The 16327-nt window shown below is 42.9% G+C and overlaps 1 protein-coding gene across 3 annotated transcripts in view; it reads left to right on the top strand.

The window, feature by feature from the left end:
- Positions 1 to 7: 7 nt before the first annotated feature.
- Positions 8 to 16327, top strand: part of KLF3 (KLF transcription factor 3) — a 36151-nt gene continuing 19831 nt past the window's right edge. The window contains exons 1-2 of one of the 3 annotated variants that reach the window (XM_019636040.1): positions 8 to 179; positions 15319 to 15414. In XM_019636040.1, the coding sequence (XP_019491585.1) occupies positions 15358 to 15414 (57 nt within the window). In that variant the 5' untranslated portion in view covers positions 8 to 179; positions 15319 to 15357. Of the gene's footprint in view, positions 180 to 9126; positions 9478 to 15318; positions 15415 to 16327 lie in introns of those variants that run through there. The other 2 variants (XM_019636039.1, XM_019636041.1) reach the window with 2 other exon arrangements.

Genomic DNA, 16327 nt, shown 5'->3' with positions numbered 1-16327 from the left:
CCTGCCGAGCCGAGCCGCGCCGCGCCCGCCGCACGCGCGCCCGTCCCCGTCCCCGTCCCCTGCGGCCGCGGCCGCCGCCCGGACTAGAGCGCTGACATTACTGCATTCGCGGGGTTCGAGGCAGCGCGGATCCGGGCCTTTATTTCTCTCCTGCAGCGCTCAGCACCGCGCCTCGAAAAGTAAGTCCCCTCTCCCTCACCTTTCCTTCTCGCCCGACTCCCGCTGCCCTCCCTTGTGGTGTATCTGGTTTCATTATTTTTCCTCATGCGGGGTGCCCAGTGAAGGGGTGGGGGTGCTCAGTTGAGCGGGTTGGGGTGCAGCGCGGGGGTAGGGGCTTGGGAAAGTGCAACAGCTTTTCGCAGCCAGGGGTGGGGGCGAAGAGGGAAGCTACGGGGAGGAGGCCCCCAGGTTCAGCGGTTGAAAGTGTGGGATTGGGGGAAACCACAGTATGGATCTGGGGGTGCGGGAGAACAAGGCCCGGCAGCTCCCACCGCGGCCCCGGAGAGGGCGCGGGCGGGGGCTCACCTGTGTGGTCCCCCGGCCGCCGCCCGCCCGCCCGCGAGCGAGCGAGCGATTCCCTCCAAAGCCCCAGAAATCTCAGTGCTCTCCGCATGTGGCAACGTTGTGTGGAGAAAGGTAGCGCCCAGGCCGCGCGCTCCTGCTCCTCCCCCTCCGGGTCCCCCCACCCCCCTCTCTCGCGCCCTCCTCCTCTCCGCCCTCTGCATGCGCCCCCCGCCTCCCCCTTTCTCGGACGGGGCGCGCGGCCGCTCGCCAGCCGGAGCAAACTTGGAACAGTCTCCCGGTCCCTCTGGGAAGAAACTTGGGGCAATTGGGACTGGAGGCAGCATCCCATTCTCGGTCCTGGAGCCCAGGAGCGTCCAGGGCAGGGCGTCTGGATCCCCGGGGGCAAGAAGAAAGAGCTGGCCCGGTTTGGAGCGTCGCCCTCGGGGGCACGGAGAGAACCTGCCGCAGTGCCTGGAGCAAAGATTGCAGCGTGGCTGGAGGCGGAGAACGCCTTAGGCAACTGCCTGCAGTTAGGGACCCGATCCGGGCGGGGACCCAGAGATTGATCCCTGGACCCGAACCCTTGGGACCTACCTAAGATTTCAGAGTGGCTTTCTTGGAGATGGCAGATAATACCTGGGATTGTCATTGCCACTTCTTTGGCAGATAACAGGGAGAATCTTGCCTGTTTTAAATTTTACTGCAACATACAAAAATAATAGGTGAACGACGTGTGAATGAGACGTATTTTTAATAAGTCAGGATAAACGGAAATTGGAAATTGCTCACCGTTTTGTGTTTTGCTAAAATAAATCTTTTACACTGAATTTTTAAACTCAGTGTATTTTTCCATTAATATCACCCAAGACACTTTAGATATATTGATTATATTCTTACAAGAGCTTGGTATATGGGGAAAAGTATGAACTGGTATTCCGATTTCATTTAGATTTAGCATTTGTAATTACAATCAAACTCAAGCGAGAACTAGGGCACTTGTTCATTATAGGTTTTTCCGCAGAGCAATTTGGTGATGTCCTTTTTCTGAGTGCTTTATGTATGAATTTGAGGCGCATTTTTATAAGAGAAATCTATCTGGATGATAATCTGCCTAACCCCAAGGAAGACGTGCTTTCAGGGAAAAAAACCAGTCTGATGGCATTAATATCTCATTAAAATGTTGGGAGTTAGTATTTTTTTTAAAAAGAGTAGAGGAATGAGCTTCTTTTGGCTTGAAACATGGAGTATGTTAGTTAGTTGACCTTAGGCTGTTAACAGAAACCTGAAATGAGATGTTTGATTAAACTCCCTAGAGAAACATCTCAATTTCTACAGTCAGTGGAGTTTGCTGCAAAACTATTAGAAGAAAAAAAGCCTAATGTACTATTAGTAAGTTCAACTAAGATACACTGTAAGGAACGTTTGATTTGCTTAAAGGAGAATGCAAGTGTAACAATTCTAATGTGAGAATAACAAAGAAAAGTAGCTACTTAGACCACAAAACCTTGTCAGATATAAAACAGCAATAGTTTTAGAGAAAGGTATTGTATTTTTCACTGTAAAGTTTCTAAATTCAAACCCAATCTTCTGGTTGCTATGAGCACAGGGATGCCTTTTTTTTTTTTTCTTTTACCTGTAGTTATGTCCACACACAGATTCTGAAATCTCTGATAATGGAAACCTGAGTTAAACACAGTCCTGGCTGACAATATAAAGAGAAATAATGGGGGAAAGGACTATGAATGGATTTTACTACCTTAAAAATACCTAAAGGAAAATAAACATTTTAGGATAGCTTATAAAAATGGATACTCTTCTACAGATCGTATAACAATTATTGATTAAATGAAATGTCAGGAACAGAATCGTATTCTCAAAAGGTGAATTTCTCTGTAGATGTATGTACATGTAGAACAGATGTGCAGCTGTGTGCAAATATGTTTATAATCATGCAATTGAAAAGGACTGTGAAAATTTGGGGTAACTGAGCGTCCCACACTCAGTGTCTTGGAATTTAGTTCTGTGGCTAAGGGGCACTTAAAATTGGTCCAATTTTCAGTCTGTAGGATAATCCAATTGTCATCTGAATTCTTAACAGCAGTGCTTGATCTTTATTTTCCTCCTGATGCTCTGAGGCTGAGCAAGAATTATTACCCTCACCCAGAATTTGATCATGGCTAGAGACCAGCCGTTGGGACGGGGGATGAAGAGACAAAAGAAATCGGTAGGGAGGCTGGTGTTAATTAGGAAGGTCTCCACTGCCTTAATATGATAAAACCCCATGTTCACTTACGATGTTTACTATATGTGGAAGCACCTATTTGTAAATAGGGCAGGTCCCTTGTATATGGCTGGTGTTATTATTCACACCCATAGAACAAACACCTCCACCCCCCTGTTGTTGTCTTAAAAAACTCCAGCTGCTCATGAATATAGGGTCAGGGAGGGCCGGCTAAATGTTTCTCTGTGCTTTCTCTCCAGCACAGCCAGCAGAGCTGTTTCCTGTTCTTTGTTTCAAGGCTGGGGTTTGCGTCATACATTCCAAGTGGCATATGTGTGCTCTTTCCTGTTTCAGGCTGTTTTCTGGTAGATCAGTAGCCCAGACCAGGCCTTGGTCCCTGCCCCTAAACTCCCTATCCCCACCCAGGGAGTTATCATGTCTCTACACACTTGCTATTGCTTAAGATGCCTGTGTTATGTCATAATGAGAAGTCAGTTAACCTTTTTACATACACCCCTTGCTCCAGTGTGTTTATATGGGTAAATAAATACTTTTACCTTTATTAATTTGCCATTGCCAAATTGTGATTTTGAGAATTTGTGTGCATATTGGCTAGAAGTCTAAAGGAGGTTGTTTTTGTTGTTTTGTTGTTTTTGTTTTTATTGTTTTGTGGTGGGTGGTAGGGTGTTTATTTTGAGATAGGCGTTTTGCCCTGAAGCTGTCAGTTTGGGATCAGGATTACCACCTTACAGTTAGGAAGACCTCCATTTGTTATCTGAAAGATGTCACCCATCCCTTTTCACATTTAACACGGAAGGCTCTAAGCACAGGAGCCGCATTTGGATGGAGAATTTAAGCAGTCTTGGCATCCTGGGCTGACTTGAAAGTCTTGCTTATGTTTTCAGGAAGAAATCTTGAGAAAAAGTATTGAAGCAAAACAAAATATATTGAAAAAAATCACATATTTCTTTTTAAAGACAAAGACTGGTACTAGGATAATTTCTTTAAGGACAAAGGTTTTACTGTAGTCTTCATCTGATTTCCAAACTGTTTTAAGAATAAAAAACTGAAAGAAAAGAAGAACTGGAAATAAGAAATTCATTTAATGATAGTTTGGAAAATTTTAATCTTATATTTTGAAAACATTAGAATACTCATTTATTGTTTTACAATAAGCAGTTTTTTCATAATCCCAATTTTTTTGTTATATTCTGTCAGTTGTGGGTTAACAAATTTCTGGATTAACTATTGAAAACCTATTTTAGCAATTTATTTTTGTCTTGGTTCTCTAGAAACTAAGTTTTAAAGAAATGGTTGGAAAAGACAACTTTTGGCAAGTTTCTTTTTTAAACTTCTTATTTTTGGATTTTCTTTAAAATCTAAAGGAATTATTTATAATGCTCTCTAATGGAATTAAATTAAAGCTGCTGAGGCTGCAAGCCAGGCCCTATACTTCCAAAAATTGATGATAATAGTGGTGCCTTGGTTTTAATGCCTTGTTCTACCACATTCTTTCTTTATGGATAAATATACAATATAATATTAAGAAAGCTACTAGGATCAAATATTAGGCTACTGATAACCTTCCTTAAAAAAAAAAGATGGGAGTTTTGGAAAGTTTCAGTAAGATTTTTTTTTTTTCTTCTTTGGAGGAAGCAAACTTGAAATAATTATGCTGACTTTTAGGACAAGAAGCCTTTAAACTGAAATTCATAAGTAACCCAAACTGAAGCAAGTTTTGGTGGTTTTTTGTTTGTTTGTTTGTTTGTTTGTTTTTTTAGTTCCAAAGTCGTTAACATGTTAACAACCCAACTAGATTTAGTAGACTGAGTTTTTTTGTTTATCTTACCCCAAATCATTCTTCCCCTCCTCATTTGTGGGAAGAGGGAGGTGTTAATAGAGATGATTAGGGTCTAATATATTCTATCAGGAAAAAAAAAAATCTGCCATCTTAATATTTACAAATCAACATTTTTGCTATAAAACGAACAGCTTTCTTAAGTGGTATTTCATACTCTGTTTTCCCACCCAGTTGTGTTTATGGAAAAATAAACAAACAAATACAACTTCATCCTTTACTACATTATTCTAGAAATTGGGTTTCTTTCTGAAGTGCTTTATTTATCATTGGTTCTAGCTTTAAAACAAACAAACCATAGAGTAAAAAAACAATTGATATTTGCTTTGCGAACATGCAATAGTCTAGTCAAAATTCATTTTGGAGTGAGGTGGAAGGGAAGTATTATGATGGCTTTTTAGCATTCTCATTTTCAAGCCTGATCTGTCCCTTTCTTAGACCCAGTTTGTCATCTGAAGCAGTGATGCCAGAGCCTGACACAGGAAACCAAACAGCGGTCTGCCCCGATAGGGGAGAGCATTGTCCAAAGGAGGGGCCCTGCTGCCCAACCCCCTTCTCCCCAACTCTCCTTCCTTGAAATTTAGCAGTAATAAAAGAGACACAATGCTAGAGACACTGTTTCTGAGCCAGAACTGGGCCTGTTTTTCCCCCAAAGCAAAACATGTCCTCCAGTTGGGTCTATGCTCTTCCTGGAATGTCACCATAGTTTATTGGAATATTTTAAAAATTATCAGTATTATTTCACATCCCTCAGTCAGAGTGTTTAATAGTAAAATTCTTTCTCTAGCGAAACAGGTCCTGGAGCTTTTTGAAATTCACTCCATTGTGTTGGCAGGCTGAATACATGATCATGTTCCCCCTCTAATTATTAGGGGAGCTGGAGACCAAATGTAGCAGGTTAAGTGGCCCTTCAACCCATGAATTCCGTGTAACCCTGAGTCTAGCTCTTACCCTGATTTCTATGAAGGGGGTGCTTCCTGAGGCAGCCCCCTTCCAGGAGGACCCTTAGAGCCCCGCTTAGCCTGAGACATGCTCAAGATGGTTGTCAATCTCTGGCAGGCCTGGGGATGTCCAGGGATGGCCTGGAGCTAGTCTCAACCCAGATCAGTGGAGCTTGGCCAAATCTAGACATAGGAGGTCAAGTGGACATTGAAGTCAGTACGTCTACCCTGGAGAGCGACCTGGGACTCAGGTGTAGGTTTTTTCTCTTGGCCTATATGTTCGTTCTTCTTACTATGGTTCTTTGAGTGTAATCACTGAAATCCACTCCTTCATCTGGTTCTTGCACTTTATACCCTGATACCTTCTAAAGTGTTGCACCCCAGAATTACTTTCATTAGTTCAAGTTCCTGTTCCATCCACTTAGTTCTCCAAACAACGGAGTTTTCTCTCCTCTCTGGGGAGCCTCCCAAAGTTTTCACATTTGTGTGTGTGTGTGTGTGCTTTAGGTTTTAGAAGATGATTTTTCAGGCTAGTTTCACTGGTCCACCAGACAAATTTTCTGTGACACCTGGTAGATGGTCGTTCTGAGGCCTTTGCCCTTCATTTCATCCTCTCACGTGAGAAGTGTAGTCTGACATGCATTCGTGTATGCATCTCACAAGTATTCAGTGAGCACCTGTTCATTAGCGCTAATCTCAGATTATGTGCAGTCATTCGTCTTAGTTATGCCACAGGATGGAGTAGGTCTGGAGAGCTCTAACCTGAAAAGGTGTGTTGAAATCTTAATTGTCCTCTGGAACCTCCCCATGGCCTTGCCTAGCGTGGCCCAGTGTGGCAGTGCACACGTCCCACACCCTGCGTACCAGGGGCGTGACCCCAGTGCAAAATGATTTTAAAAGTCGGTCCCACAGCACAGACCGAAGCAAAACAGAAAGCCCTGGGTCTGCAGGCAGACTCACTTCTGTTCTTGGCTGCAGCTCCAACCAGCTCTGCGAATTTGGTTGGGCAAGTCATTTCACCTCTGTTCCTCCATTTCCTCATTTCTAAAATGGGGATGAGGACCTGACCCTTCCACCTTTGTACAGTTATTATGAGGATTTCCGTATTTACTTGAGTAAAGCTGCCAATTTTTCTCAGCAGTTTTATGGACCAGTTGCAGGTGCATTGGCTAGGAAGGATAATAGCCTAATTTGGGGCCTTCGGAGTGTGTCTTTTGATCTTGCGTCCAAGCCTGCACTCTTAGAGAGAGGGTAGGCAGCAGGGGCCGGGTGGGAGGGGTTGAAATTGCCACTACTGTAAATACACTGTCCCCACACTCCATATCCCTCATGGACAGATCTGTTTGCACATATCGCTATCCCTCTAATGCTGGTTATGGTGCGATGTTGTTCTCTGCTTGGGGAGGCAGAAGAGTGGGGTGCCAAGTATACCTTGAAGTCAGACTACTTTGGGTTCAAATCCTGGCTATACAACTTAGCAGCTGTGTGATTTGGGGGCAGATTACTTTACCTCTCTGTTCCAATGTTCTCGTCAGTAAAATGGGAAGGTAATACCCACTTTCTGCGCATTAAATGATATGGTCCATGTAAAGAACAACACCTGGAGATTGCCAGTCATGGAGGTGGTGAGGATCAGCAGGAAACCTGTGGCATTACTTAGCACCTGCTTTCTTTGGTCAAGGGAAGTATCCTTTAAAAAAAAAAAAAACACCTAGTGTTTTATTTGGTTTTGCCTCCCTTCCCTTTCTCTTCATGCAATCGCCTCCTTTCTCTCATTTTTTTCCCTTTTTTAAATTTTTTTTATTTTTTTATTTTAGGCTCTCAGAGTAGAGACTTTGACATTAGACTTGTTTAGAAGATCTTTCTGGGTGGGTAAATAAAAAGTTTTTTGAGGTTGATACTGATAAGGTCTCAGGCAAGGTTAAAGATAAGAGCAATAACTGTTTTAAAAGAAGTTTGGTTTCCATTAGTGTTAGGACCCCCCTCACCCGCATTACTTATTTTAGGGAGATTTCAAGTGTATTCAATGGGAAAGGGAGATGATTGGGGGACTCCTGCTCTGGGCTGAGTGCTTTTATATTCGCTCCTCATGCAGGACCAAAAAAACCTTTGGGGAGCGGGGAGGGTGCCCTCTCAGGAAGAATTGGCACTCCTGACCTTTAGGTGCTCTGGTGTGGTCTGAGACTTCCATTTGGCAAGTTAAAAGGCCCACCCTATCTAGGTGCGAAGGTGGCCTCACATCTCCTGGAGTGCAATCAGCTGGCTGCACAGAGTGGGGAGTGCCTTGAGCTGGTCTTTGAAGAATTAGGAGGATTTAGATAAGCCGGAAAGGAAGGGGACGGGGCATTCCACACTGGTTGCCCAGCATCAGGGCCAAAAATGAACAAAGGCATGGGGTGGGGGCAGGGCAGCCAGCAGCCAGCAGGAAGGGCGCTTTTGGAGCAGGGGGCAGCTGGTTTGTTAAGGGGTGCTCAGCATGGGTGCTGCCAGAACCCACTGCACAAGCCCTGGGATCCCGTTGGAGGGAGGGAGGTTTGTGAACTTGGGAAAGACTAGATGAGAGAGGGCTTTGAGAAATGTAGGTGACAAAGGGGGTCGGGATGAGTTGGAGGGATGAAGGGACGGTGTGGGAAGACCAGTGAAGGGGAAGCCCCAGGAACAGTCTTGAGGCACTGAGGACCTGGCCTCCAATGACAATAGTAGAAACGGAAAGAAAAGTTGATGAGGAAGGCTTGAAAGATGACCTGTAGGTTTCCATGGTGACTGAGCAGTAAGTGAGGAGGGGGGAGAATTTGGCTTTGGGACATGTTGAGTTAATTCTCTTACGTAGCCATGGGTCAGAATGCTTTTCTTTTAAAGGGAGAAGGCAGTATTAGCTCATGGTTCATATCCAAAGGTTCTGGGGTTCTATGAAATAAACTTGTAATGGCAAATCTTCAGGAGCCCAGGAAAGTGCCACCACCCTGACGATTCTTTCTGGTTATTTTTAAGGTTCCAGCCATCATGGCCGAGGCCAGAGTTTCCAGGAACTGGCTGCTCACTGGAGCCAATTGGTCCCTCCCAGTCTCCCACTCCCTCCAGGGTGGGGCCCGATGGGTGGAGGCTCCTTTGGGTGGAGTGGGGTGGGTCTCCAGTGATAGGGCACCGAGCAGCGAGCAGCAGCGAGGCAGACTGGCCTCACGCAGCCCTTCTGGATTTGATTATATAATGCCTCACAGAAGAGAATTGCCAGGGCTCAGGCCTTGTAAGATAATGCACACAGCAGGATTACACACCATGGGTACTTTTCATACGCTCTTGGGTTGCTTGCCGTTAAAACTAAGTTGTCAGCCTAAGGAAGGAAAACCAGTGTGTAACTCCAGTAGGGAAAGTGATTAGCATTTGCTAAAATTTCTGTAAGAAAGCTGTGGAATGCTACTAGCCAGGTGCAGGCAAACTTGAGTTGACTTACAAGGTAGGGGTTGGGTTTCCTCACCCCCACCCCTGCTTTGCTGGGCCTCAGTCTGCAAATGTGTAGGGACTGCTTGGCTGTTACCTTTGCACCTGTCCTTATTTACATGCAAAATCAATTGCTTCACTCGGTCTTTCCGAAGTACAGGGTGTGGGCAGAATCTTATCTGAAGCCATGTCCTGTTTGGACAAGTTGGACTTGCCTTGGCAACTCTCCATAGGGTGGAGCAGATGGGTGGAGGCAGGAAAGTAAAAATTGGGTGGCTTGTTAGCTGAGAGAGGAGAGAGGGCGGATTGTTTGCTCACTGGATCATTATATTTAATCTGAAACTAAATAATTAACTTCTTTCCCATTTACAAAACATTTTGATGCAAAATATCTAATTTATGAGGGGCAAATATTTAGAAATACTCCATGGAATCTTTTTCCTTTTCAAACCAACTAGAGAAGACTGAGGTAGGTGAAAATCGTCAAGTGATATGAAAACAGGACGCGTTTCCAGGTAGGTGTCAGCATCTGGCTGTTCTCAAAGGAGCCTGCAACTTAAAAATGCCTGCTTACATCTGCTGCCTGGCCCCGTGTACAATACTTCTGGCCAGAGCAACTGCCATTAAATATTCAGCTCCTCGGGAGCCTGAGGAGGTTGGGTACAGAAATAAAGAAAGAAAAGTTTCTCTGGAAAGGAAGTTTAGCTACAGGGATGTTGCCTGCCTGCTCTGGTCCTCCTCCTGGCCAAAAATTACACCTACACGCAGAGATGGGCTTCTTTATTTGAGTTTTTTCCCCCTTTTTTCCCTGAAGTTCCTTTGGGGATTAAAGGGTGGGGGAAGGTAACATGCTTCCTCCTTTACTATCCAAACACTTGGGAGAGTTGGTGGGGTGGGGTGGGGTGGGCACTTAACAGATGGTGTGTTGGTTTGATCCTACTGTTCTCCTTACACCTGGCTTAGGTCAACTAGGAAACAGGTTTGGTTTGAGGGAGGCAGGTAATTTGGAGCCTTAGGGTCAGGCGGGGCTGGGAAAGGATAATGCAGAAACTCTTTGAGGATCTGAGGAAAGAAATAAAGATATTCAAAGAGCATAAAAAGGGAGATGAGAAAGGAGAATGTCACAGGCAAATCCTGCTATGTCACCAAGAAACCAAGCATTTTCTCTCTCCCTCTGTCTCCCTCGCTCCCTCTCTCTTTCTTACTTTTAAGAGGGTGGGCGGCAGTCATTTATAAAGTTGTTTTTGTAATAAACATGCTGTAGCTTCAAGACAAGTGAGTTTTCAAAGGTAAATCATAACCTTATGTTAAGGGCTGTGTGTGTTTCTGAGCTCTGTAGTGCATTTGTACCCTCATAAAGCATAGGGGACTGAATAGGACTGTGAGATGCAAGCATATTACTTATGAAACTTCATGTCAATGATTCACCGAAGCTATTTAATACATAATCATGCAGTTTTCCATTTGGGCAAAAACCTGACCCTTATTTTAACATCTGAAAAGTCAGAAGTATAAGTGCAGCGAGTGTGAAGGGAAAATCTCTTTTCTTTCTTTTGGAGGAAAATTCAGCTGTATTGGCCCCTCCCAGCAAAGTAACATAGTTGGGGAAGATGACATTTGCTCCAGTTACAGAAAATTACTTTGGCAATGATGTTTCTGTATTTTTGTTTTTAAGAACCCGATAATTTAGTTTTTAGAACCAGTGTGTCCGTCCCCCCCCCCCCCCCCCCATGCAGTTTTGTCATCCTGGGATCCTTAGTTTAGAATATCTCTCTGCTAGGCTAGTTAAATACAACTAAGATATAAATGTGCTTATGGTCGGAAAATAGTTGTGAGAAACAACAGAACCACATTTGGGGCCTCATCGTGTCTATGATACCCACATAAAATGGTTAACAGAATTCCTGAGCCTGCTTTAAACCCACTAAATTTAACTAAATTAAATCCTCTAAATTGGCAAACTCAGTTTGCTGCCAGTGTCCTAATCACCTGTTTTAGCACGCCACCTACTGGTTCTGCGTAAGATTGCTGTCAGTGTTGTGTAATAGATTTTCTACAGCATTTGTAGTTTTCTAGCATGCTTTTAAAATCATGGTAATGTAACCAGAGCACCGAGCTGCCCATGTGGAACTAAAGCCACTAAATTTAGGGACTCTAGTCCTTCCAGTGCTTCAGTTACTGCTCAGTTACATGGAAGGCACTTTGAAGACACTGCAGTCACTCTTCTCTGACCCAAAGACAAAGTCAATACCAGTGGCAAAAGTGGTCTATTCAGAGATAAGCATAATAGGTAGGTACAGAATATATGAGTTTTTTGCAAATAAATAAAATCTTGATTTGTGTTAATGTGTTTGATTGTCTTCCTAAATTTGGTTCCTTTCTAGCTTAGCTTCCCTCACCTGTTTTTGTTAAAAGTTTTAGTTATAGAATTAAAAAAATTTTTAATTGGCACTCAGAAGTGTATAAAGCTGTCCCATCTCCACCCCTACTCCCAAGAAGCTCTTGTTAACAGATTAGGGCACAGTGTTTTCTTTACATGTCCTGTATCTTCTCTTGTTCTATATCCTGTGACTATCACTGAAAGTATAATCAGCTATTTTAGAAGTTTCCAGGTTGGAAACAAAATGCTGTTAGACATGTGAATGGACAGTGAATTTGATTCTGTCCATAGTGATAATTTGAATTTTGCAGACTTTTTAAATTTATCGTCTAGTGATGGATTATTTAACTTGGAGTTTCAAAATGAGGTATTCTTATCCTATCACCCCTTCTTCATTTATTAGCTGAAATATTTCTATAATGAGAAATATCCCTTCATCATGACTGAGTTACTCTAAGGTACAGTTCTGAATAAATAAACAATCTTTACAGTTTTGTTTTTTTTTTTCATAAAAATGAATCTGGTTTTGCTAGAACAGATGCTTTAGACCTTTTTTTTCTCTTATGATTACAAGTCTTGCAAAGCACTAATACCCTTAAATTTAGATAACACATACAAATTAAAGAACAAAAGTGATTTCAGTAATGTCTTAAAATGATACAAGATATGGCAGGTTAATGTGTAATTCCTTTCTAAATGGATTCAGTAGTCATTGCTGTGGGCATTAAGAAAAGTCATTGAAGGCTTTATGAGCTAAATGGTGGAGTTAGAATTTGACCCAAAATGAACTCCACAGCCCATCCATCATCATAATTCCACTATGCTGGTCTTAATGGTAGTAAAGATCTTGAGGTGAGGTGTGGAGATGCTAGGCTGTTGCAGGGGTGAGGTGCTGAAGGGACAAGGGGTCCTATATGAGATCTCATACAGGATATAGGCAGCTATTCACTTTTAAACTGACTTGAGTAGAGGGGTTGACCTCTACGGCTAGGTGTGTTAGCTTCTTAAGAGGCAAACCCCTGACACTGCTCCAGAATCGGGACCAACAAACTTAGCGCTGTGTGTCCAGTATGTATATCCAAAACTTGTGTTCATGTTTGTTGATATAAACGATTTGGAGGACAAATGAGCTTTCTTTTGTTTTTCGGTTTTTGAAGGTTTTTTGTTATTCTAATTTGATTTTAAAACATTGCCAGTAAATATTTTAGAATTGGTTAAAAGAGGTGTCTCATTTTACATGTGAAAAGAGTTGCCCCGTGGCAGGGCTAGGATGCAATTCTTGCGACCAGATACAACTGAAAATATGAGTGCTTTTATTTCAAAGGATTTGCATCAAGATACTGTGGAGTAGCGTGGATGAATCTGAAAGAGTCAAGTCAGTTTCAAGGCTTGGGGGAGTGGTGGCTGGCCGGCCATGGGGCAGGGCTGCTGAATTATCTGACCTCACTGATATAAGCGGGAGATGGCACATCTTTTATTGACGGTCGGTCCTCTATGGGGCCCTGGACAGCAGTCCTTAGAACCAAATCTGTCTGTACAGCTGCTAGGCTGGGAACTGGTTAATAATAGATCTCAAGGCACAAAAGGGGTTTTCATCCTTCTTTATGAAATCATTTTTTACTGGCTGTTGGGATTGGTCTTTGCTGGAACACATAAGAGGGTAGTAAGGTCATTGATTTGAACAGCCTGGTATCAGATTGTGTTCACAGAAGATAATACATCCTGTGATGTAGGAGAATAGAATTTTGAAGTCAGGGCCTTTTGTTGAGTTAATGACAGTCACATGTTGTCATGAGGCCCAGAACAGGCTTTCTCCAAGGAAGCAAGAAGCTCAAGAACTACACAGTTTTATTTTATAATTATATGCGAAGATATCATAATATAACCTATAGAGCATGGACATAACAAATGCAAGATCGCCCTTACGGAGTTGGGGAGTTTTTAATTCTGAAATACAGGAAGTAATCTAGAACCAGGAACTTGTACAACTTTTTCAGGTAGAACTGAATCTAAGGCTTGTTCACTTTTCCACCCAAACCAAAGTGACTTATAAAGACCTTATCTCTAACCAAAGTACAGAACACTGAAGCCAAATTTGTATAGGAAGGGCCTGAAGCAGGTTGTTGAAGGCCTGGGTAGTCACTGGGCAGTGATTCTGGAACATGTGAAATGCAGTGTAGCATCCAGCAGACTGATGGTTTGTCCCGCGAGGAAGCAGTTGACTTTATGTAGATGAGTGCTAGACGTGGACTAGTATAGAATGCAGAACCATGCATAACATGAGCAGAACAATAGAAGCAGAGAAGAGAAAGACTGAACAGGATCAAGATGCAAATTTCCTTTGCATTAGGCTAAAGATTGGCTGATTTCCTAATGAGGAAATTTGCAAGAGTGGGCGTGAATACAAGCTAATATTCTTCATATAGAAAAAGTACTTAGAAGACAATAAGGTGTGTGTGTGTGAGACCTGAATAGGCATTTCTTAAAAGAAGATATGTAAATGGTAAATAGAAATAAAATTTGTAACTTCAGTAATTAAATCAATGTAGAATAAAAATAATTTGCCATTTTGATATTAACAAATTGGCAAAGTTTTTTTGTGTTTTTTTTTAAATGATAATACAGGTTGCTGGTAGAAATGTTGGGAAACAGCTTCTATTTTATTGATAGAAATAATAGAGCATCTTTGTTGGGTGGTACATCACATGCTTTGGAAGATGTACATGCTTGTCACCCAACAATTCCCCTTCATAAAACTTGTCCTAAAAATTAATTAAGGATGTGTAGGAGGATGTAAGTATAAAGATGGTCACTGCCGTCTGTAATGGTGAAGATTTAGAAGCAACCTAAGTGCCCTGTAAAAAGGGATAATTGACGTAAACTGATCTGTTCACACAGTGGCACACTGAATTTGATGGTATGGAACCATGCTTACTGAAGAAGAAACGTTTTCACAATACATTGTGTAGTGAAATTATGGGTACTAAATTGTATGCATACAATAATCCAATTTTAAAAAGGGAGTTTGCAAAGATAAAAACAAAGATTTTTTTTTTGAAGATTTTATTGGGGAATTAGGGGGAGGGTAACAGCATTAGGGAATCAGGGAAGGGGAACAGACAGGTAGACAAATTGCTGTTTTGTTCTTCAGTCTAGTTGTGGAGGATGTCACTTCACTGGCCCATGTTGGTATGATCATTGTGCTCTTCCCGGGTGTGGCAGTCGGTTGCCGGTCATTGGTCGGCCGCTCACAGCGGCTCCTGGTAGCTCACACCAGCTACCAGCCGCTCACGCTGGCTGCCAGCCACTCACGTAGCTCACAGTAGCCCACTGCAGCCCTGCTGCAGCCTACGCCATTGCCGGCAACTCGCAGCAGCCCAGCTCCAGGTTGAGCGGTTGTTCATCATGTTAGCTGTAGAGGGCGAGCGTCACTGGCCCTGAGTGTGGGATCCAAACCGCAGCCATGCTGCTCAGAGCTGGCGCTCCCAAGCGAGCTCTTAACCAGCTGAGCCACTCGGCCGGCCCAAAACAAAGATATTAATGATGGTTGATTGTAGGTTTTCTTTTTGTTTGTCTTTTTTTCCTGATTTTTCTGTAATGAACGTAAGGGGAAAGGAAAGGTGGTTAGCATTCATATATAATGTGAAATAATGTGAACTTCTGTTGAGTTGCACGGCAATCTTAAGCAAGTTTTGCTGCTCAGAACGGACTGGACATATTGTTCCAGAAATGTCAGGGTTTATGTATTTGAGTTAGGAATGCAAGTTGGCTCTCATCTGGCTATAACCACAGAGTCTGGTTTTAATTACACAAAATGGCATCTTTCATAGGTAAGGGGAACAAATTCCAGCCATCCTGGGGGCGGGGGAAAGGAAGGAGCAGGGAAGGGGGAGTGAGGGATATTATATTTTATTTTTATTAGTTTATATTTAAAGTAACCTTGGGATTTAGACGGACACCTTGTTTTGTTTTCTAGGCCAAACACCCGAGCACCCTAGCAAGCTTAACTAAAAGAATGCTCATGTTTGATCCAGTCCCTGTCAAGCAAGAGGCCATGGACCCTGTCTCGGTGGTAAGTTTCCCAAAATTGAACATTTTCTTCTTTATTCCAAGTGGTAATAACATTATAATGTATTATTATGTTATTCCTTAAAGTTACTCATTACTTGACAGACATTTGATAAGGAAACTTCTCAAAGCACCCAGTACTAAGTGAGGTTAATACCCTACAAGCAATGGTGTATCCTTTAATAAATTGGATCATGTTTCCATAAGTTCTGTGCCCCCCATCTCCCAAGATATGATCAGCATAGAACTTGGGCCAGTAGGCGAATCTCGTTGCAACAGAAGGAGGTGTAGAAAAACTCCTCAGCTACTAGTTTTTTAGTTTAGGCTCTCAGGATTATCGGTTTTGGCAAAATAAAGTTTGGCTTGACGGAACTGATTTTTTAAAAATTAATGTACATCTGGGTACGTTTTGTAAAAAAAACCTGTATGCAGTGTTCATCCTGGTTGGGAAGCAATTTCCAAGTGTACCTATAGAAGTCTGTGTTAAGAACATGATGACTTAGAGGTGTTTATTCAGAATCACATACCTGATTATATAGAAGAGTTTCTCAGAAATGTTTGAGATTGTCGGGGGGATTTTTTTGTTGTTGTTTCATACTGGAAGAAGAAGCTATTTCATTGAGTCTCATACAGTGTTTGGGATGTGTTGCACAGTGATTAAAAAGATGAAACCGGAAAGGAAATATAACAACTCCTCAGTCCTTTTGCATGTGCAAATACATTAAGGAAAAGATGATTTGCTTAGGGCTGGCTGAGTGGCACATTGGTTAAGAGCTGGCTTGGGACGCCAGAGGGCCCGGGTTCGGATCCCACATATGAGGACCAGTGACACTGCCCTCTGCAGCTAAGATGCTGAACAACAGCTCAACCTGGAGCTGGGCTGCTGTGAGTCGCCGGTGACGGCGTAGGCCCCTGCT

This window comes from Hipposideros armiger, unplaced genomic scaffold (genome assembly GCF_001890085.2).
Source record: "Hipposideros armiger isolate ML-2016 unplaced genomic scaffold, ASM189008v1 scaffold_26, whole genome shotgun sequence".
Lineage (NCBI taxonomy): Eukaryota > Metazoa > Chordata > Mammalia > Chiroptera > Hipposideridae > Hipposideros > Hipposideros armiger.
The sequence above is the reverse complement of the archived record's forward strand: the minus strand, read 5'-3'. Positions and strand labels throughout refer to the sequence as shown.